Source organism: Eutrigla gurnardus (assembly GCF_963514095.1).
Source record: "Eutrigla gurnardus genome assembly, chromosome: 16".
In the NCBI taxonomy this organism is placed as follows: Eukaryota; Metazoa; Chordata; class Actinopteri; order Perciformes; family Triglidae; genus Eutrigla; species Eutrigla gurnardus.
In genome coordinates this window covers 17,359,196-17,383,215 of record NC_139927.1, presented here as the reverse complement: position 1 = coordinate 17,383,215, position 24,020 = coordinate 17,359,196, and the positions used below count along the sequence as shown (strand labels likewise).

General features: G+C 44.2%; 2 protein-coding genes across 8 annotated transcripts in view; both read right to left on the bottom strand.

Annotated features, from left to right (window-relative positions):
- epha7 (eph receptor A7) overlaps nucleotides 1-13,296 on the bottom strand; it is a 79,553-nt gene extending 66,257 nt beyond the window's left edge. For all 7 annotated transcript variants that reach the window (XM_084029921.1, XM_084029925.1, XM_084029922.1 and 4 more), the window contains exons 1-3: nucleotides 13,103-13,296; nucleotides 11,592-11,656; nucleotides 10,479-11,148 (exon numbers count right to left, since the gene is read on the bottom strand). In XM_084029921.1, coding sequence (XP_083886047.1) covers nucleotides 10,479-11,148; nucleotides 11,592-11,656; nucleotides 13,103-13,196 — 829 coding nt within the window. In that variant the 5' untranslated portion in view covers nucleotides 13,197-13,296. The remainder of the gene's footprint in view (nucleotides 1-10,478; nucleotides 11,149-11,591; nucleotides 11,657-13,102) is intronic.
- The window catches only part of trim54 (tripartite motif containing 54), a 278,550-nt gene that overhangs the window by 44,161 nt on the left and 210,369 nt on the right, over nucleotides 1-24,020 (bottom strand). The window lies entirely within an intron of this gene.

The following is a 24,020-nucleotide window of genomic DNA, read 5'->3' as shown; positions in this document are numbered from 1 at the left end:
TCCGGAAAAAAAAAGCGCTCGCCATGGCCACCGCTGCTCCGATAGGGAAATGGCTTTATAAATATCGACTCCAAACACTCGCCTGGTACCAGGGGGAGCCTGTCGCCTGTGGTTTATAAAAGTATGCCTACTGTCTTTTCCTTTGTCTACATCATTCTGACCTATCCAACTTGTTTCTAAATTCTGGTGCCGATCACAGAGAGAATTCTAGCACTGATACCGAAATGATTTTTTTTTTTGCAACACCTCCTCGCTTCTAGCCGAGCAGTATTCACAAAAAGCTAGTTTTCTCCTCAAATCTTCCATTCCTCATTCAACAAAAGAAGCCAAACTTCTCTGATGCAACGGTGTACCACCCACGCAGCGCGGGCAACTGCCTCAGCCCCCAGAACAGAACTCCAGGGGGCCCAAAAGCCCGGATTTACTGTTAATTTTGGGAATATGCACCACTAAAGCACAATAGGAACAGAGGCCATAAAAGTCTTTCCTTCTTTCTTCCATTTTATGAGTTGTGAGTATATGTTGTATATTATTTAATTCATGTTTAATGAACTTTTCATACTTTAAAGACTGGGTTGTGATACCACTTCTTTCCTTCCCCATCGGCCAAAACAGAGTCACTGGAGTGACCAAATTGGCTCTGGCTGATGTTACAGAACTCCACAAACACCTGTCCGATGTGCAAAGCTCACCCGGTTGCTACTTCCCTCCCTGGTTTTCTGGTTTCAGAAACAGAGTGAGAGTGACACGTGTCCAGTCGTTTTTTGGTGCCGCAACAAATGTCCCTGCTCTACCAAGTGCCATGTGGGGGAGAAAACAAAGGCAATTTCTCTTGAAAACACGCCTGACCACTTCCATTACACTGCAATCCATAGTTAATGCTGTCATAAACATTCTCCGTCAGCTCTTTCCAAACAACCCCATGTCTAGCTGGATGTTCAGACAACCATGAAATGCTGTTTAAAAACCCCAACTCCTGCTTCGTGTCTTTCTGCTTTACTTTCAGGGCGTACGTTTAAGACCATGACCGTGCATCGTGACTATAGAGAGGGATGTCAATAGATCGCGTGGAGCTTATTCCTTATGCATTAACGTAGCCCGGGGCCTCTGTGCGTTTCTCTGATTAGATGTGACTTATGTTCTTTTCCTCAATTAATAGCCGGCCTCGGTGTGGACATTCATCAGGCTCTGTTTACTGGCATTTTATGTATGCTGAACTATGGCTGCGTCTATTTTATGGTCTAAGGCCTATGGTGTTTTCCTCTACAATGTAAGAGGCCGTACATCATGTGAGTAATTTCAGAGCAACACAGGCAGGCAGACCTGGGAGAAAGGGGGAAAAAATCCCAGCCGAGAGTATTTCTTCTACTCGAAAAGCCAAAGGACAGCTCAATTGATCTCGTCTTGCGGGTGATGTGTGGACTTTCTTGTAGCTGCAAAGGTTTTGGAGGAATCAAGTGCACCCGGAAGGGAGACATGAGTTATTTATTAAGCTCGCTGCCGTAGCTTGCTGATATTTTGTTGATGGCTTTTGCATCTAAAATGTGTTCGGAGTATTCTAAGATCACGCTTTGGAATTAATGCGGTATATATATTTTTTAAATGTGTCACATTCAAATGTTTTCTTTTATCCTGATCACCGAAGCAACAGGTGAATTTCCTTTTTTCAGCCCAGTGAGCTGCTCCAAGCCTTTTTTTGTTCTTGCAATAAAGAGATGCTCAGCAGCTCATTCTTTTTGTTGCCACAGACATGTTAATCTCCCACCTATGAGAGGCGAGGCGCCTACCCAGCTCTGGGAAACGGTGCAGATCACACAAAGAAATGGGAAAGAACTGAGCCTGTGCCGAAAATCTCTTCACGGGTCAGAGATAGAGTTTCAATGTCAAATAAAAAGAGTTAATTTCAAACAGCGCCGTGTCCCGAGGGCTTCGGAATGTAGAAAAACACAGGACATGGCAACGATAAGGCCAAAAAGGACATACATTTAAATGGTTAAAGAATGTGATGTCATAGCGGCCGGCTCCTCCCTTCACCCCACACATACTTGGAATGGCTCTGTCTGGCTGCTGCTGCTGCACTCCACACATACAGACAACCAGCCCATTCATCCGAGGTACCTGTGCTTAGCGGGAGATAAGTAGCTTTCCACCAGAAACAAAGAGAAGATTAGCATTCCCTTACACTGTGTTGGAGGGCATGCAGCTTTGCCCTCTGAGCAGGGAACGCTGAAGGAAGCTCCTCGCTTGCTTGTTCACAAGAAAGATCAAAGCTGATGAAGTTTTATGAAAAGTGAAGCTAATGCTCCCGCTGTGGTGTAACGTGACGGTCTCTGCAGAGTTTTAACCTGAAAGTGGGACAGTTTGGAAATAAGCGGCAACACTTTATCAGGTCCGAGTCAGGAAGGCTATAATCTTTATTCACGTTAGTTCATAGAATTAACTTGGGTTTGTTTGGGATTAACATGACTGGGAAGCAAATTACTAAAAGGAGTCAGCAGAGACTTACACAAGTCTGTCAAAGCAGTGGAGATATAGTCCCGACAAATCTGCTTTATAACATGTTGTCTGAATAACAGGATAACAAAACAGGATGACAAGGACAGTGTTTAAAAAGATATGTCGTTTAAATATCATTTTAACTTTACCAATGCTATTTATTCACCTCCATTGTATTGGTCTGGATGCATAAATCTCAGAAACAGACACTTCAAAACTCAACACCATAACCAGACAGGAAATTAAACTCTATATATACACATCACATGAGATCTCATCTACACTTTAATTTAGATGATCAATCCGAGACCTGCGAACTAGGGCATCTACAGAGATTTTGAGTTTAACAAAATAAAGGAGACAGTAACACGATCTCACCAAAGACAACTGCTCCGGTCTCTGCTGACTCCATCTCAAATTTGCAAACATCAAACTTGAACACCTGTTTTTCTCTTCTAGCTTTCCTGCTGATTTACTGCATGGATTTGGAGGTGGACAATGAAGGGCATTTTAAGATTAAACCCATTACATCAGTGGATTTACAGCCTCTGAGCGGGAGCGCGGCCCGTGCACAGTCCTCCGAAGAGGGCTCTGCTTCTTTGAGCTGCTGAAATGGATTCTCAGTGACATGGAAAATGTCCCTCCCTAATCGTCTTTTGTTTAGTTCATTTAACTGGCATGGAAAGAGGAGAGAGGGTCCTTAAGGCCAGCCAGGCGGCTACCTTTGCTGGATGAGGTGGTCGGCTCCAAAGAGACAAAACGGATCCATTCAGGGGATGAAAGCCGAGGGTCAGAGATCTAGCCGATCCAAAGCCCCCTGCAGCCCGAGCCAAATCGCCGCTGAAAATGTCCCCAATCAGCAACTGAGCATTATCTCTGAATTGTGCCAGTGCTGTGCGACTCTAGTGACCCAGCCCCGCCCATCCCAAATCGCCCCCTCCCCTCCCACCGGTCCCAGAGCTGTGACAGAATGGAATGGAACAATGTCAATCTGGCTGGTCGTCCCAACCGCAGCCAAGTCCCAGAGTCCTCCACTGACACACAAAGCCATCAGCTTGGCCTCAGATACCCGCAAGTGCTGATGCAGTTCTGGACTGCTCTCAAAGGGTCACTTATTCTAAATGTAAAATACAAAAAATTAAAAAATGTTCCCCTAAGTATCAAGCTAGGCAGATATTCTAGATAGGTAGACATAAAATGTTCATTATGCTTGTGGAACATTTAGTCATTAGTCAAATAGTCAAAAAAAAATCACTTTCAGGTGATTACATAATTCCAATTTAGCGTCTGCTAAATGACCTAAATGTAAATGTAAATGTAAATGCAATAATAACTATGAGCTCTAAAGTTGTTTGTTATCCCACTGTGGTGATGCGAAAATGGGCAACTTCCTGTTTTTAAACACAAAAATGAATCGAAAGCACATTTTTAAGTCTGCTTCCTCTGCTCTGGATGTATGTGGGGGGGAAAAACTGTGAAGTTATATAATAACTTATTGATTGTCCTCTTAAAGGACGACTGGAGTACGGGACCAGGGGTCTGCAGCCTCCCAGAGGAGCAGCTCCGCTGACAACAGGGCCCTCCCCGCTGCCCTCTTCAAGGTGGTCGGACCCCGGGGCCCCGTTCACATATCACTTTCACCCGCATGCCACAGGGAACACGCAACGCAGAACGCGATACATTGTCTTCTGACGTCGGAGTTCGCCTGTCTGATCGCATCCCTCTCAAGCGCTCGGCAGGCAAGCAATTAAAAAAACAGACATCTGTGCCGCCGTTTAGATAGCTAAAAAGGGCAAAAGCGTAGATTTGCAAGAGCAATGGAAGCGAGGGATCGATGCAGATGTCTGAGCCTGTTAGCGCAAGCGGAGATGAGGGGCCGCCGCACCGCTGGGAGGGCTCTTTTGTCATGCAGGGAGAGGGGGGCCGGAGAGGTGACTCTTCTGGCGATCAGGGGTCAACTGCCGCGATCATCCATCTTCCTTCTTGACAGTGTCCTGTCAGCCGGGGCGCTCATGTTACTAAACACAACAGGCAGGCCTCCATTGTGGCGCTGCGCCGGTCTGCAGCCATGTGTAAATGAAGTTAATATTCACTGACCTCATGCATGGACACATGCGGACCCCCGTGTCACCGTGGAAATAACACTATCTGATGCAAAAGTCACAGGGGTCTCCCTGTTTGGGGGGGGTGGGGGTGTTCACAAAGTATAGCCGACCATGTGCCTTTTGTTTGTGTGAGAATGAGGACTGTTTACTTGGATTCCGACTATTCATGTGATGCAGCCATGGGCCTCAAATTTGGACTCACAGGTCAGATTCCAAGACCTGGATACTGATGAGTCATCACACCCCTGTTTTTTTTTTATTCATGCTGACTTGAAATAGCAGTTGGTGCCCCAAAGTCGCACCCTTTTCTTTTCACAGAAATAACTACGTCAAAGACTGTGCAGATACTCCTGGAATCAGGATAAGTATTTCTGATTTGCATCGAGGCTCGGACAAAAGGTTGCTTCGGTAATCCAGTTGACGACTATCTGCACTCCACTTTTTAAACAAGACTTTCCAGGCCTTATCTCCTTGCATCACTCCCCCCGGGGATTCAAACACAGGTGTTTGCCTTGTGTTGAAACCCAAAACCAAACTATTGCAAATGGCATAAAAGTTTTGCAAGAACACAGAAACGCTGACTCTTGTTGTTTCCGAGTAGACTAAATTAGTCTGAAGACCACGATAGGAGTCATGATATACGGACATGTCCTCAATCATTTTAGCTGACCTCGATACTGCACGTTGTGTCAACTAGCTTTTGTTTTCTTTTGTTTTTGATTTGAGTTTATCAATGTTTCATTTATTTCTCTTTTTTTATGTCACATTCCTATTCTAATGTCTGAATATTCTTAAAAATGAAATGTCCATTGCTCTTTGAAAGGGTGTATGTGCATTATTATCAACTCATACATCTATATGAGTGACATGAAATGGTCTAAAAATGACATAAATATTGTTTTTCGCAATCATTTCTGGGACAATATATCGTCCAAAACAATAAGCACAAACGGCACAAGGAAAGAGAAATGAACCAAAAGGTTACTCATACTTGGGCAACGATCCCATCAGATTTCTTTGTGAGGCTCTGAATAGTGTTTTCTGGTGGAGTGAGCTTTTCCATCAGCTGCTTGATATTCACGTATTCAGTCGATGTTCATCAGCAGAGGAGAGAGACCCCGGCAGCCTCGTGTTCTCCTTTAAGCTCACTTCTCGTGTGCTTCAGATCCATCTTTACCTCAGTGTGACATCTCCAAACCTGTAAACCAGTCGGAGCAAATAACTGGCCGTGACAGGCCTTTTGTTTCCCTGCCTTTGTGTCAGTGTACGGCTCGGTGCAGTTCATAGGAATGGAACTTTGAGACAAATATTTACCAAGCCAAACGACTCGGGGAATGAGCGTCCCGATGAAAGTTTCTTCTTTTTTTTTTCCGTATGTAAAATGAGCCGTTTGTATTACATTTGACATGTTGACAGGGAAACCGGGTCCCACAGAAAGAACTGCTGGCACCAGCTCAAGCAAGTGTGTATCCCTGGAAACAACTTATTCTTACTTTTACTTCTCATTTGGATGTGCATATTTAAAAAAGGGGTCACTGGATGTGGAAAATAAATACTTTCTTTGTTTATTACAGCTCGCCGACTCCCTATTTCAAACAGGAAGTGGTTTAGTTTCAACTAACGAAAAGGAATTAGATGAGTGCACAGGAGTACAGTCATATCTTCTGGTCATGAAGACGATCTCTGCTCAACTTCAGCTAAAATGTAACAACCTTTTTCATTGGCCTTTTTTTCTTTTTTGAACAACAATTGTTCTGTCTGTGCTATGAAATCTTTCTTTCTTAGTTTTCCTTTTGATACTGTGTATCAAAATCCAAAAAAGTAAAATCACCTGAATAATCATGGACATCAAATAAAACTCCGATATAAACATTTAGAGATGAAAACAATTATTTAAATAATCGGTGATATTTTTTAATGAAAAACAAATGGGGGAAAAAATCCACCCGTACCAACTTATTTTCTGTTTTACTTGGTTGAACACATAAAAGATGTCGCTCTGTGTTATGGACGTATGTAATGGGCTTTTTTTCACAGTTTGCAAGACAGAATTAATTCATTTATAATTCAATAAATTAATCAACAATGAAATACGTTCGTAAAAGAAACAGCCAATGGTGTCATTTTAGTCCGTGAAATGGCAGAAAATATTAACAAACACACATATATGCCATTCATAATATATAAAAAGCAAATTCTCACATGTTGGCGAATTTTGGCATTTTACTCAAGTGATCAATTTTAGGATGCTGCCAACTGTGTTGGTGTTGACATCCTGAGAATAACACATCTGTGTGACTTGACTGCTACCTGCCAGGCCAAGACAACAAGGAGGAAACGCCCTGGGCTGCAGAAGAATGCTACTATTCACAGGAAGCACACACTGGCGGTGACAGGAAGAGCTCCTATCCATCACCAATTTATTTCAATCCTGAGTGATTTAGGTCCATTTGAGTCTCTTGTGGATTCGGCGCACACCTGTCATTTGCATAATTAAGCTCTGGAGCAGTTGTAAAGACAGCCATTTGGGGTATTAAACCCACGCCTTATCAATCAAGGGAGCACCAAGATGTATGAGGACCTCCTGTCTCTCGCCTTCATTTGAAATGCTAAATGCAGCTTTTTCTCCAGAGGCCTGGAGCCGTGACTTGCCTGGCGGCTTCCGTACATGTTAGCTGTCGTGGTCAGACCCCGACTGCTCGGTCCCCTTCCCCTCGGGCGGGGGGGGGGCTCAACCATCAATCAGTCTCCAACTAACTTCTGTCCAACTCCCTGACAGTCGAGACGGATGGTGCCAGCGCCTACAGGATGCCGTATCCTCTCATTAATTCTCTTGTTAGCATGCAGCCGATAGCGGCGAGATAGAGCCCGTTTTATCTGTTTTCCACCAGATAGCGGCCCCCTTCCCCTTTTTCTGGTTCGAGGGTCGCCAGTAAATCATTTCCCCGGCCACTGGTTACTTAGCGCCACAATGATGTGATGTGTCAAAATCGGACAACATACATTCCCGGGATTGAGCGGGAACAAAGACGCCAGTGTCGCCCCACAAGGGCCCTCTCTCTGGTCCAAACGACTCCGTGGCTCCGGCGCAACCAGTAGCCAGCGCTAAACAAGACCAGCGGATGAATAGGGGCCATTTTCATGGCACGCACTCCTTTAGCGAAACGAAGCCCCCGCGCAGGCTGCGAGGACACTTCAACTGGCCTTTTTCAACACCCATTACACTGGGACCAGTGAACGCAGCAGGCGGGGAAGAAGAGTGACATTTACTGCCAAAGATTCACCACACAAAGAGTTAAAGAGAGGCAGGGGGAGGGGGGGCATAGGGGTGAAAGACAAGGGGTCCCTCATCACTGACGGTGATGAATGAGTGGATCACAACACGTTTCAGAGGAGACAGAGGGGGGAGGGGGGGTGGGGGAGGGCTCCTCAAATGTCATGACTGACAGCTTGACTTGCTCACTCCACCTGCACCCGCCCTTCTGTCCAATTTCTTTTCCAGCGGCCATGTTGGAATCATAGCACACCGCACATTATAGAATAATAAGACTGTCATGGTATCGTCACAGAATAATGTCACGAATCATTTTCAGACAATTCTGTGCCAATATATATAATATGTTACCATAATAAAGTACAAGCTGACAAAGAGCAATGAATGGTTAATTCTTAAGAATATTCAGAGGTCGGAATTGAATGTGAAATAAAAATATCCTTAAAAGAAATTCAATCAAACTCCACAAATAAACCGGTGAAGTAAAATGGAACTTCGGGCTCCGTAAATAAAAACGGCACTAAAATAAAACATTTGCAGGCGGATACCCTGCCAATGAATTTCTCAATGATAAGGACCTATAGCTGCACAAACAGCAACTTATAGGTGAGATATAAGTAACAACACCCTGCTGTTGGAATTTGTGGGTAGATTTACATTGTGTTATCATGAGAGCATGTTTGGACATCAAATCGACCGAAAACTTGCTCGGTTGAATGAAAGTGCATTTTTTTGTGGCTAGATAGAAACCTCAGACCCCTGGCTGCAGCACTTATCCCTAACGGCGTCAGATTGCTCCAAATAGTCTAAAAGCATCAACAGCAAGAAATCCCTCTCCACCGGTGAAATCAAGGTTTGCAATAACTTCCGTAACTTTCCGAAACCAAGATTCTGACAGTTGTTAGTGGAAGGTGTCAGAGTAGGACAGGTTTGAAGGTAAAAAGCTCTTCAAAAGTCTGAACTTTTATTCCCATTTGTTCCAATCATCCCCCTCGCTGCATGCACGGGCTTTTTCACCCCTCTCTCCAGTCTGCCCATTTAAAACCACACTGGTTTCTCACACAGAACCCCGAGGCACCATCATAAAAAATGTGCTTTTACACCACTAAGACAAGTTGATCCGAAATCCAACAACGCCAGTATTTCACTTTCTTTTTTCTCCGTCACATCCACTTGGACTTATTGCTCTTGTGTTTGAGCCGGTAGAGATACTTTGAATAGCTTTTGCACCGGTGCTTCGGGGGGAAACTACTGAATGGACAATTTAATGTCAGGGGGAGCTGCTGGGAGAAGTGCTGATGGTGCACCGTGATTCTCATTTTATTTAGATTAACTACCCCTTAATACAAAAAAGGCTCCTCACGCATCGGTGGAGATAAAGCTCATAAAGGTGCAAGTGTCAAGACGGGAATTTGATCCGCATACAGACTTTAAACAACCTGCGGGGCTCGCTGTCATCGCGCCGCTGTCTGGTTCTGGGTGTCGTTTCTGGTGAGCTGATTAATTAACGGGGAGATGCAACAGTCCTCTGTTCTTTAAGGTTTCAGAAACACAGCAAAAGGGAGCTGCGTGGGTTTGAATCGGCGATAGCCCCGTTAACATTAGACACGAGACGAGGCGGGCTGTGCTGCTCTAAATAACATGGCCTAATACATTTCATTAACACACCTCCCTCAGTGGGGTCCCTAATGGATGACAGCGTGGCATAAAAGCTTGTCTGCTAGGGACACTAATTTGTTCTTAGACACATTCCATTCAATTATTACTGGCTGCTGCTCCTTATAAGCTGCTTAGATTGAGGTTGCCCAACAAAAAAAAAAAAAGAAAAGAAAAAAGCCTTGGCTCAGAAGGCAGCAGCAGCCACTTAAGTTGTGTGACCTAACTCGTCCCCTTTTAATCCACAGTGATTTTTATCTTTCAAGTCAGGTGCCCACTGAAAATAATCCCCCCCCAGTGACAGAAAGCACGTTATTGTTAATTGTAGCGGATCGACGCCGTACCGCAACGAGGCCGACGTGAGCCACGGCGAGCCCCGAGTCTGCACTTCCTGTTAGGCTCCTTTGTAAAATACCCCGAGGTCTAAATGCCACAGCGCGACGGCTATTTGTTTCCCCCTCTCTGCCGGGGTCATTTGGCCCGATACTGAAAAACTGGCTGGACGTCCTCGAGACCTGTGTATTCTGCGAGTGATTGTCTTGGCTCGTTGCCAGGAAGCAAGAGAGAAGTATTGCAGCTGAGCAGCGAGAGTAGAGTTATTGTTTAATCCCGGCGTCAACAGAATGGTGGGGCCGCAAAGAGCCTCATAATCAATTAACACACATTCCAATTATTACACTGTTTGGCCTCGATGTTTTTATGCTGTCAGATCAACTGCTTTAATCCCACTTGACAACACACGTCAAGCCAGTGATGCCCAAACTGTACCCGCTTTACATAATCAAATCTCATACACCCTCCTTTAATTGTTTTTTTCTTTCTTGGACCGTGTGAAATCCAGAACGCCCCCGACCGACTTCCAAGAGTGAACTCAAGAATAAACAACTCTAATGAGGAAATTAAATGACTGTAAAAAAAATAATAATGACATAAAAACTGGTACTCACGTTCGCACGCATCCCCTTTCTGATGAAATCCAGCTTTGCATATACATTTCCCGATGGGCACGAGCCATTCCCCCTCGGCGCTGCAGTGCATCTTGGGAGAGTTGTCGGCCTCCTCCTCGGCGTCGCTCACGCACGCCCCCTCGACCTCCACCAGCGAGGAGAACTCCGACCCCGTCACGGTGTCTGGGAACGTGGCCAGGTTCTCGATGATGGACCAGCACTTCTTGTAGTACACTTTGACCGAGACCAGGGCGATACACGCCCCGACGTCCTGGAAGGCCAGGTAGAAGCCCCGCCTGGACAGGGGGCCAATTATGCGCACTTCGGTATTCAGCTTCATCTTCCTCTCGCCCAGGTCGCCCTGGGTGAAGCTCTCGTCCGCCGCGATCGTGTCAATTTTCACGTACTGGTTCTCCCGCAGGCTCCGGCCCACCTCCGAATCCGTTTCCTGGTAGTACAGGTTGAACGTCTCCTTGCAGGTGCCCACCACACCGGGCAGGCTGTTACAATCCCTCAAGGTGAACTTCAGCTCCACAAAAATTCTCTGGGCATTGCCCTTCTCTATCCAGTTAGTCCGAAGCCAGTTATTCTGATTGGGCTCCATAACTTGGCAAACCTGGTACGTGCGAATGGGTGTGTAGTTCTCGTCCAAGCCGCTGATCTCTTCCCACTGAAAAACAAGCGAGACACAACATTTGTGAATGAACACCGGAGGACGTCGCCACGACGACGAGACATGCAGTCGTTTGCTACACAATAAACTGTGTGAAGGGAGATTTTATCGCACAAACTTCTTAAGATTGTGCTTGGTTAACTGCTCCGGCTCACGTTATTTATTTAACAAAGTTGCTCACAACCTGCTTTTGATCAGAGCAGCAGGTTGGAAGTCGCTCGAGGCCTCTGTGCACTGAATGTCAAAAGCCGGGGAGAGTTTACCTTTTATTGAGGGAAAGAGTTTTTTTTTTTTGCAGGGGCAGGGGAAATATATCGTCTGCTGATCCTCGCGCATGTCTCCTCTAGATATTAATATTCCTATCACAGATGTGGGACATCAGAGGGAAGCTGGAAAAATAAGATAGACATCCGTGTGATGCAGACGTTCTGCAGACTTACCCCATTGGGAGGATAGGAGATCCACTCCAGTTCTGTCTGCTGTGCCTTGGAGTCCAGCAGAATCACTAGTGACAGGAAACCGGAGAGGCAGGTGGTTAAATCTCCCCGGGACACCGGGGCTGGGTATTACTGATAGGCCACACATCCATACCTATGAGCGCATATACCCGTGACCTAATTTCTGGCGCAGCAGCAAAAACATTCAATAATAATATATGTACATGCACTGCAGCAGACAGGTCCTCGTGTCTGCAGGGGGTTCTGAGACACAAATGAAGACACGGACAGTGCGCATGGAGAAGAAATAAAGAGCCCAAGATAGAATGTTGGGAATCATTACGCGTAAAATTGAAGCGCGTTTATTCTTTTTACGCATCCGTTCATTAAAAACTCAGCGTCGGAGTGGAAGTTGTTGCGTTAATCCCGACGCACACACACTACGTGCGTTTAAACTCACGAATGTGTTCGGCTAAAAAAAATGTAATAAAACACACACACGCGCACACACACACACACACCGGTTTGTTTGCAGTTTTTAATCCGTGAAGGAGATTTGTCAAATCAGTCTGTTATTTATGTTCCGGACGAGTGCGAGAGCGCAGAGTGGCACCGCGGCGAGGCTTCCACGACAATTAAGTTGTTTTTATTTGTGTATTTAATAAGAGCTCGAGGAAGGGGCAGCAGCCAGGACGCAAGTAAATACAAAATAAAATAATGCTTATATGTTACAGGAGACGGATGTGGAGGTCCGCGGAATCCCGCATTTAAGCGCCGATGATTTACAATTCATATCAGCTATTAAATCCGGACTGCGCGCGTTTATAACAGTGTAGTTTTTGGTGATCAAATCAATACCTGCCCTTCGATTTCCGTGTTTTTTTTTACGCATAGCATAAATCCATTAATTTAATCGGAATCCACATCATCTCAAAGTGCCAATTAGCAGCTATTTGGAGATATTTAACCCCCCCTCCCCTCTTATGTCGGTCTTTTACAGCGCGGACTCCGGTCAACTGGAGCGGATCACGGCTCCGCATCAATCCGCCGTGTTGGAGACAGACTGTTTAGAGCCGAGGCCACTTCAGCGAGGAAACGACCGTCCGGATAAGAACCGCGTCCTCGCCAGCCTGCTGGGACGATCGATCGGCACATATTAGCTCCGTAGTTACACCTTCATTGATTGTTAATCTATAACCAGGCTGGAGTAAAACAATAAAATAAAATACAAATAAAAAAGAGCTCCCGTGTCTCATCCGTGTGCTGTGGCGTTGAAGTGCCGTGCGTAAAAACACCGAGAGGTCGCTCGCAAACAGCCCGGGAGAAGACGGCGCTGTCATCCGCCGCACACCGGCCTCGTCCGACCGCGTTCTCAACACAGCTTTTAGAGTCGCTTAAAAACAAAAGTGGTCGTTTAAAAGACAACATCAAGAATGGACGAAGCTGAATTCGGTGAATTCGGTCTCCCGGTGCGCGGACGGGATGGAACCAGAGTCCAAACTTTAAGAACTTACCTTCCTTCGCGTTCTGCGCGTCTCCGCTGTCTACAAACCAGCATAGATGAAGGCATACTGTAATCCACAGACCCGGGGTGGACGTGGGGAGCATGGTTGCAGCCGCGGGTTTTCACTCTAGACCGTAACTCTCTTTGCCACCGTCTCGCGTGCTTCCCATTGACGACACTAAACCGGCTCTATGTACAACAATCCGCTGGTTCCTCCACTCAAATAGCGTCCGCCGCCGCTGGGAGGAGACTGTGGCTGCGGAGATGTCGGTCAACGAGACCGGCGGAGCGATCCTCCAATCGCAGCGCGAGCACGGACGCGTCATGAAACCCGAGGGCCAGTAGGGGCCCGGAGAGAGAGAGAGGAGGGGGGTTAGAAAGGGGAGGGGGGGGGGGGAAGAAATGTCACAACTTGGTTTGAGATATTTGGGGTTTTCTTTAGGGAAAGAGTGCGCTCTGGCACGCGCATGCGCACCACAAAGCCAAGAGGATTCTGGGTGCACCCTGTGTTAATCAATGAGCACCACAGTCTTTAAAGTGTGTTTCATTTTCCTGTTATGTCACAGTTTTGATCAGTCTGTTTTTTGTTTTGTTTTTGTTTTTTTAAATCTCAAGTAGAGATGGTACTTTCTGAGTTTTGCCATTGTTTGATTTACAGATGTTTGACTTCCTGGCAGATGAGCCGTGTGGAGGAGGAGGGTTGTTAACCTGTCACGAGAAGACCTCCTCCAAGTCCTATATGCAAATCTGCAACCATTATAGATCTTGATATATTTCTATCTAGTTATTCCTGATGCTTGTTATCACCACCCAGGTCTGCCTCCTCCGGCCAGGAGCCGAGTTTCGGCCTCGCTGGGAGCCAACACCAACACCGCGCTGCTGGGGGCCCCCAGGCCGTATTTGCAGGGCCTGCTGGAGGGAAGGGAGGCACGGGAGAACCAGGGCAGATCCTGCTGCGGTAAAATAATAGGTTTTCTAAATGGGATCTGGTGCTCGGAAAAACTGCAGCTTTTGTCCACAAGGGCCGCCAAAATCAACACAATTAAATCTCCTCTTAGCTGAAACATAATCCCGAATATTTTGAGTGTATACAGATCACCTGGACAGAATATATCCATTATTATGTATTTCCTCCCCCGCTGTCGAATTTGTTTGGATGTGAGACGGACAGAGACCTCAAACGCTCAAAAGCCAATTAAGTCATGTTCTAAGCACTTATTCCTGGATTCATTCATCTTTATTTCTGATTCATGACTGACACATAGAGTTGAGCCGGATATAGTATTTGATGGCGAGACACTAAACAGAGTTTTTAATCTGTGGAAGGTCACCTCAAATAAGGGAAAGTCCCACCGAGACGACAGCACCTGATTTATTATTGCTCTGCTGCTTGAGAGACTTTCACCGTGAAGACGGAAGCGGCGGGGGTCTTCAACAACAAACAAAGATAAAAAAATTTAAAAACACAATTAAAAAGTCTAAAGTTAATTTCCAACTTTCGTGGATGACTTGAAATATCACTTAAAAATGAAAGCATAAAGCGGAGCTCATTATCCCTTTACACATACGCCATTTGTTGCAGGTCACTAATTAATCTCCATTACCTCCCAACAAGCAAACCAGCTGTAATTATGGCCACAAATATTGATTAATAAACTGTGTACATAAAAATGGACAGAAGCAGACAAGGACTCACTTCAAGGTTTATTTGCCTCCGCTTTTTCTGCATTTGTGTGTTTGTTTGGCCCGTTTATTATGCAAATTGGCCGCTAATCCTTTTTGCCCTTGATACATGGTCGAGTCCTGCATGAAAGTGTATAACTAATGATTGTTGAATTAATCTGGATTAACGCTACCTTTTATCGTAAACTGCCTGTATGACACCGTCACTACCCCCATATAAGCCAGTGTAAAGTCAGCCTGTGACTCGTTAGTGTGTGTTCTCCCCCGCTCAGCTGCGACCGGAAGAGTGACGGATGAGTCGAAGCCCAGCAAATATCTTTGGAAGCATCATTCCACTTTATTAACTTTTTCAGAGTGCTGGTCGTGGTTTTCTATCAGATATGTTAAGATGGTAACGGGGGCTAACAGACCTTGTTCTCCTCAGTAATCCTCAGTAATGTTTCTGGAATTTGTGGGATTTTAAAGTCGAGGAGGAGGACACATTCTACAATCACAAACTAAATTCCCCCCCCCCAGCCTTTAGGCCTTTACCCACCAGGCGTGTGACGGATAAAAGACAGGCAAGTCCAAACTCAATATTTCACATTAAAAGTCTTCAAGCGAATCTCTGACAGTTGCAACATTTGTTGAATAAAAGCTTTGACTAGATTCACGCGGCGGGCAGAGGACCAACTACCAGGATTGACCCACAGCCTGGCAGTCCATCTGAGCTCAACTGTTGTACAGACTAATCTACTGTAAGCTATTTAATCACATTACCTTTTAGCAAAATGCTCAGAGTCAATTATAGTTCCCTCTGGTGAACAGCTACGCAATGTGTATATCTAGGTCTTTTATTGTGAAAGATAAGAAAGGACAAGCTACAAAGAAGATGACCTACTATCTGATAAGTCTATAGTTTCTCTATCATTTGACCACGTGTGTGTGACCTTCTGACTTATTTTTGATGTTCCCATATATATATATATATATATATATATACACACACACACACACACACATGCGGGGTATCTCACCACACTGGAAGATGTCTGTTTCCCATCACTGTACCTAACCTAAACGTTTTCACTGTTGCCATGGCGTCGTCTAATTAAAGCCCTCCTGTTAGCCTCATAAGGAGGAGTCGTCGGCATTAGAGGTATCACGTTCAGAAACCGACAGTAATGAAGCTGCCATCGCCTCGCCTCGTTGTTGCCAAATTGATCGGCTTACAGAATGTAAGTAGAAGTGTGCGACATGTCAAAGGTCAAAGGTGGTGAGAGTTGTGGAACTGTGCTTGTCGGCGTGCGGCAGCTCTTTCGAGCTAATTTGGATTCTCTGTCATACCGGGCAACAATGGCGAGGGAGCGGCTGTGAGAAGACGCAGCTGTCGCGGCAAGAAGCACCGCAGGTTTGCAGGCAAAGTGTGCCTGCAAACCTGTGGACCGACACTGACCTCACAGACCCTGTATAGGTTTACTCAGACGTGGAGATATTATTGACAATGAACACAAAGTGATAAGAACTTGTCAGTACAACCCTTTTCAGCAGGCCAAAGGTAGAGTCTTTACTCCAAGATGGTACAAATTGTTAAAAAAAAAAGGTATAATGTTGAAGTATTGTTCTAGAGGCAGGATCATTTAACGAGAAGCAAATAAACAAGGTGCACAATAGCCAGTCTGTGTTGGCGTTCAGATCTCAGTTGAGATTAGCTCAGATCAAATTTGCCTGAAGGCTCGTCACGGCAGGTAGGATGAATAGAAACCAGAGGCTGCTTGGGAAAATGAGACAACATCTGCACTTTTATTGTATGTTTTGGAAAAAAAGATAACAGTGAGTCCAGATTTCCTGCTGCTCTGCAACCCATCGTACAGCTGTTCCAGCTGATAACGCCGACCAACCGACAGTGTTGTGGCGGCCCACCCTCTGGTCAGCGCGTTTGGCATAGTTTGCACTGGTAGCGCAATTAGCACCATTAGCCATGAGCCGCCGGCTCAGGCATCGCCATGTGAAGAGCCATTGAGAGGCAATCGAAATGTTTCCAATCTCATATTTTGCACCTTTAAGGTCCTTCTACAACTTTTTTTTCGGGAGGAATGGTTTGTCACCTCACCAGCTCTCAATGTTGGAAATGTTTCAGCTTACGGGGGTCACTAACCTTTTTCAGATTGAGAGCTACCTGAAGGGTAGAGAGGAATACCTAGAGCTACTTTTTTTTCATATAATCTTCCGGAATAACACATTTGCTCAATTTACCTTTAAATAATAATTTAAAAAATTGGTAAAACATCGAATAATACTCTACACTCAAGTTCAATGATTTCTCTGTTCATCTTGATAATGAATCTGTTTCAACATTTGAAAGTCATACAATAGTAATTGTCACGTTTTTGTGTGTCCATCAAAATGTTTTTATCACAGCTGGGAGCATCTGAGAGGTGCAGCCTTTTACGTCTGGTTGCTATGATACGGCCGTGAGATTTCGTGTACGATCGTGCGAGTGGGACGCTCAACGCCTCGTCACACTGCTAGAACTCCCATTGTAAAGAATTAAAAAGAACACACTGGTAGAGTTTTTCCTGAGGTGACTTATTATACTAGACTATTTTCTTTACTTGCCTGTGGGCGACTCATTGGCTTCCTGCAGGCGCTCGCTGGTTTAAATGTTCGAAATGTCTTTTAATTCGGAAAATAACTGCAGTGGACTAAGCGGAGCACAAGTACATACTGTATATAAGGTGAAAGCATTGTTTTCCTTTCCAGAGAAATCTGTTAAACATTCATCCCGTCTCCTCATCGGCAGGCAGCACTTAACTTCCCCACCAGTGTTTCCTCCCTCTGGGCTCAAATTACCTATCGCAGACACAGTCCCGCAGACTGCCGCTGAGATGTGTAAAGAAGTTGTAACTACTTATGTACACAGTTGTATCTTGTTCCCATGCACCTCTCAGGCTGTGTCGGTAAATGGCGAGTGCTCCGTCCACAGCTGGCGGGGCCTGCGCGGCGGGCCGATCCAGGCATCACGGGAGGCGGGGTGGGGGCAGTCTGAAGTCTGCCTGTCAGGCCCTGGAGGGAAACACCACCCAGAGCTTTAATAGCGACCATGAGAGGCAGCCCAGAGGCCCTGTCAAACGGTGGTTGGGTTGTGCAAGCGGGCAATTTGCTTCTTTTTATAGATGGGTAATATGGAAAGGCTGTCCCGGAGGAAATCTTCAAGTGTTGGAAACTCAACTGGTATTGTTGTGGGGCAGCTCAAAGCCATTTGCACCTGACACCGTTTTTTGTTGTTGATATAATCACATTCCTGCTGGAGTCAGTCTGCGACTTGAAGTTTTTAAAATGCGGCGGCGCACTGGAGAAAGACTAATCACGCCACACAAAATTTCCCCTGTGTTTAAACCCACATGTGCCTTGAGTCACAATTATGAAAATTGGTTCGTTGGGGGTGGGGGGGGGCACGGAAGTACACAGAACCACCACGTTTCTTTGTGATCCAATTAGGAGATTCAGGAGAGACAAAGTGTGCGGCCGTATTTATGAAGCCTGTTTCCGTCTGGATTGTTGCTCTAGTTTTCACTTTGGTGTGTTGCGTCTTAGTTAATGGGTCACAGGATGTGTGATAGCGCAACTTCAGAGTGAACAAGATATGATAGTTGAGTCATTTCTGCCGCAGTGCTGAAATAAAATATATATTTTTTAATGTAATTACAGGAAGAAACTGCAGCCAGAATGAAAAATGGGACACAAACAGGACTAATGGAGCCTCAAATGACTCGACATTCTTGTTAATAATAAAACACAAGTGCAGTAATTGTCTCCGCAATGTATCGAAATTAAAGACCGCCACATGTAAAGACAATCCTTTTCTTTTTTATTACACTTTAGATATTGCCATACAAATGAAAGTCAATTAAAGTGCTAATTAATCGGACTTGCTCACGTAAGACACTGCGTTTATAGTCCAATTTTAAATTGTTCCAGCATCACGGCTCATTCACTTTGAAGTAATACAATGTCTTCAAACAAAAAGAAAATATCACTGTTTTGTGAAATGTCACTGTGCCGCAGTGTGCCGGTCTCATCCGTCGCCTCGACGACGGTGGGATTTGCTGAAAAAGGTTGTTGACAAATGAAGATAGCCAGACGTCTGCACTTATGGGAAACATGTGGCCAGTTTCACTCCACATCATTCATGTGTGGCGACGCGACCGGCTCTTCCACCAGCATTGTGTTGTTTGTTTATTTAGGAGGGACTAAAACGGCTTCCTTTTAAGTTCGCCCACAGTCGAGACGTCTGAGAACTAAACCCCCTTGTGGAACTCGAGGAGGCGAGGAAGTTGGGGGCTCCCGTTTTAATGCAAACGTGTCAGTGACATACATCAGCTACATGACGTAGGTTTCTATGTAATTATTCACCGCAACAGAAAGTGCATGTATGCTATGACGGGCATGCATTTTAATAGCTGGTGGCGTTACACATCACCCCTTGGTGCTTTACACGGACAATAATCTGATGATGCTCATTAATTCATTATGAAATACACTGAAAATACATAGAAATAGAATAGATAGAGTAATATAAGTACACTATATACACACATATTTAAGGCAGAGAGAGGAAAGGACCATTCTTGGCAAAAGAAAACGCCCATAGACATGTCCATATTTCATAAACAGAAGGAGCTAGAAGCTTCAAATAACTTCTAGCATAATCCAAACAAGTGTGTGCAACTTTCTACATTGAGCTTTTATGTCGTTATAATGGTTTGCAGTGCTGTTTTTAATCAAATCTGTAAAAATTCAAGGTGTGTGTTTTTTTTTTTTTTAATTTATGGGCTAAAATCCCCTATTATAGTGTATATAAGTATTTATTGAGTGACACACACAGTTAGCCGAGGTTGTGCTGATTCTGGGGATGTGTATAACTTGATGATACTGTAAGAAATGACAATTTTATAGGGCAAAACATGACAAGACGGAAAGTTCTCTATGTGGGTCTCAGAGGGTTAAAAAAGACACTTAACAATTGGCTTACTACAAAATGCCAACTAGTCCACCTTTAGTTGATTTATAGCGTAACGTTAGCTCTTTACTTCTGGTGATTGCATTCAAGCTGCAAAAACCACAGGTGAAACCATAGGCAAAAAAAAAAAAAAAAAACATACAAGAAGGGTATCGCTTATTTTCAAGTAATAAAATCAGCTGAAAAAAATCAGCTACGTCTAATTTACACTGCTCGGGGCATATTTGCCTATATGCAATTGTGCCATCTTTAAAAAAAGAAAAAAGAAAAGAGGTTGAGGTTGGAACAATGCCGTTGGGAAATAAAAAAAAGACAAGAAAGGAGCTAAAATGAATATAAATTCATTCCAATTCAATTGAGCTTTAATAAGGTATTGTCTTAATTCACTTCTGGTTAATATATATATATATATATATATATATATATATATATATATATATATATATATATATATATATATATATATATATATATATCGTTGAAGCACAACTGAAAACACAGTGATAGGATTGTACAGCTGGTTATTCAGCTATAAATCTCATTTTATGAAGTGATAGAGGATTTAGAAGGCTCCACGGGGCTCACATCACCCTGCTCAGGTACTGCACACATCAGACTGTTACTGTATATCGCCCCGGTCCAAAAGCAGCAACAGTTTCGACTTACTTAGCCGCCTCCTATAAATTAACTTCCTTGGTGAGAGCTCGGCAGCGATGGCTTTCCATGGCTTGAAAGGGAAGAAGGTAGACCCCCATGAATCTGGACGGTGCTCAGCAGAAAGGTGTTTTATTTCACTGTTTCTCCAGCTGTCTGTGCTGCAATGCTGACAGCATTCGGCTAAGGTGATGTTTGGCCAGTGTCTCCCCCGGGCAGTCTGTCCAACGGCTGTCCACCGTCCCAGAGACGGCCTTCAGCCATGCTGCCTGTCTGGCACTCTAGACCCCTGAGAAATGGATGTCCTCTTTTTTATAACAATTGCTCTTTAATCAACTGCCCGCACAATGGGCTGACCGTTTGAACACGCAGCTGAAGCTGCTCTAGCCCGCATAATGGGCAAATTAAATTCTCTGTCCAGCTGTGTGTCTGAAGAAAAAGTTCCTTTTAGTACTTATTTTTGTTTTGTAATAACATCCGACAAGCAAAGGCCATTTTTAAATGACTTCAGTCTAGTGAAGGACACATATAACAGCATGCTAGTATATTAAAGGTTGAGTGAATCATTTGGAAAAAACAGAGACTTTGATTTGAACGAATCGCTGAACTGAAAAGGCCCGCCCCCTTTGTTTAGACCTTTGTTCAAAGCCACTCCCTCAGAACACCAAACGAGTGCTTGAGATCGCCAGAGTGCACGCAATCATAAATAAGCATTGACAGACAGTCCAATTGTTTTCTCCGGCCCAACGTTTTTGATTGGACAGGGTTTTTACAGTCCTGTCACAGGCACAGATGACATTTTTTCATGTAAGAGCATTTAATTTATTCATTTCTATCCGTATGTTAGAGGATTTCAAGTAATATAACAAAGTGTTTCTGAACAGAATGACCTACTTAACCTTTAATGAATCAAAAACATGCAGTAAAGTTCATGCCCTGTGTTCTCTTGACTCAGAGCCATCAACAAATATTGCCATCCCAGTTAGCATAAGGCATCGGATCTTAATGCGTCCTCAAAGCGTCTGGGGTGCATTTACAGCTCTACTTAGAGGTATCCACTTGTGACTGGATCATCCAAAAAGCATGTTAATGCCAAGTCTAAACAGGCCCATAGAGACAGACAACCATTCATGCTCACACACATCTACAGGCAATTTAGAGTCACTAATTAACCTAATCAGGGAGGAAGAACCTGTAGAAAACCCACGCTGACAGAGGGAGAACCAGACTGTATATTAGAAGTGAACATAATCATGGACGTCATTTAAAAACTAGAGATTGAGAGAATAAACTGATTTTTACAATGTATACTGAGGTAATAAATCAAGTGAAAAGTATGGTCATTTTCTCAGAGACACATACAATGAGACTTCTTTTTGCAACCAGAGGATTTGCTGCCTGATGGCCAGCAGAGAGAATGCTCATTTAAGGCACTTCAGCGTTGGCTTGACGTTCCAGAACCGGAGGTTGCCACTTGGGAGAACCTTAATGAGGGAACTTAATGTAGTCTTCTTCCAATCCAGATAGTATACAACCAGCAGCTTAAGCATGGACGTTCCTTTTTGACATTTAGGAACAGTAATGTAGCAAATTACCATTTGAAGACATTTTAGAAAGATTTTAAAACGTTGACTTTGCTTCTTTAAAATAACATGATCATTGACCATAATTGAAATGTTTTGCAGATGTGTGTATGCCAGTAGGTAGACACTACTGACTAAATTGGCATGCAGTAAATATTTGTTGGCCCTTATTCCAACAAAAAGCCATTTACATGGGAAGCTTCTTTGACCAATTGAACAAAGCCCCCCTCATTCATCCATTCAAAGCCTTGTAGAAAAGGTGGGTGTTGCAAATGGCTAAAAACATATCCAAAAACCTGTTGATATCCATGTCTTTCTGTTTAAAAGCTTTTCTTTTGGGCATGCATCTCTACCCCAGCCGTGCAAACTGTTGGCTGGATGGTTTGTGTATAAAACTCAAAGCTCGCCAAAACCCAGATTGAGAGGCATATTCTGAATGTGCTGTCAAGGTTTCCAAAGACTGCTCCTAAAAGCTGAATAATATCGGCATTTCCCATGTGTCTTACTCGGAAAGCACTCAGAATAAGGCCTAATTTCAGAAAATCCAAACAGAATATGTTGCTGTGGCCGGTATAAAAGTCTGAATATTGTCACATTCAAACCACTAGCATGTACATTGGCCTCTGTGCTGTAGTGCTGGAGTGAGCATACACTTCCTCCCACTCCAGTGAGCATGGCTGGTGTCAGGTTGCTCGCTATATGGCAAATTATATCAGTTCGCCTCACTTAGTTAATACACCCACTCACTCATTGTTTCACCTTTGGCAGTCAGGGCATGACAGAACAGATGTCTTAGTAAATGAGTGTGCTGAGCAAATATTGATTGTTTTCACTACATTTTGTTAAGTGGGGATGAATGCAACGCGCCGTTGCCTTCAGAAATTTGGGAATGTGATTTTGTGGGTCGGAAAATCTGATAAAAATAATTCCATAATTGCAATGCATTATTGGACAGAACAAATGGCGTAATTCAAACGGCAAAAGTATCTGTGTGGCAAAGGAGATGGATGGATGGTCAAACAAACACAGGACTTTCACCCCGGAGACTTCTATGTGTGTCACCATGTGAAACCAAGTCAACATGGACTCCTTTTTATCCTAGTTTTGAGACATCATTTCTGACTTAACGCCAGTTTGGGAGCAAGAATAGTTATTTTATGTAACAAATGTATAACCCAAACAATTATATTTTCCCTTATCCTAAACAAGCACATACATAAACAAGTATATTTTGAAAAGATGCTTGAAGCATGTAACAAGCAGAATCTGTAAGTTTCTTGTGAACACAGAACTTTATTTTGAAAAGACAATATGCACATAATGAGTGGAAACTGCAGTGTCCCTGAGTCCAAAGCTGACCAAGCATTGGTATTTGACCACACCACTGAAAATGTCTACTTGGTGTATTAAAAGCCCAGGCTTAAGTACTACGACTTTGCAACATTTTCTTATACGTTTAGCCTGAAAGGCTAAAGCGTTCCAGTGGCGAGGCAGCAGCCTTCTGAGAAAAAATTGCTACATTTTAACATCAATCGCCACTCGCCTCTCCCTAAACTCCTTCCTCATCACCACTCGCTTCAGCTGCAGTACATCAGCACTGACTGGGCAGGAATATGGGAGCAGGTAGTCATCCTTTAACACCGGCTGCAGCCTGTGTGTGTATATATTAATGAGACGCCACTGGCTAGCTCCAAACTTTTCAACTCGTCTCTGTCATTAAAACACCCTGTGTGCACTTTTGACTCCAGATTCTGTTCTTTTTGCCCTTTAGGGAAACAAAAGAGATTTTGTAAGATTTATAGGGATCGGCCCACATCTGGCCCCGGCGTCTTTTTATTTTTTATCTTCTGATTCGGATAATTATTGGTCGCATGGAGGGAGCTGGGAGAAATGCTGAGTGGACGACAGCTCGGAGGCAGAAGATGGACAGCACTCAGCTCTGCCTGTGAATGGAGAGCATCCGTCACTTTCTAAATTCTACCTCTATATTCATTCTGTGCTCCTGT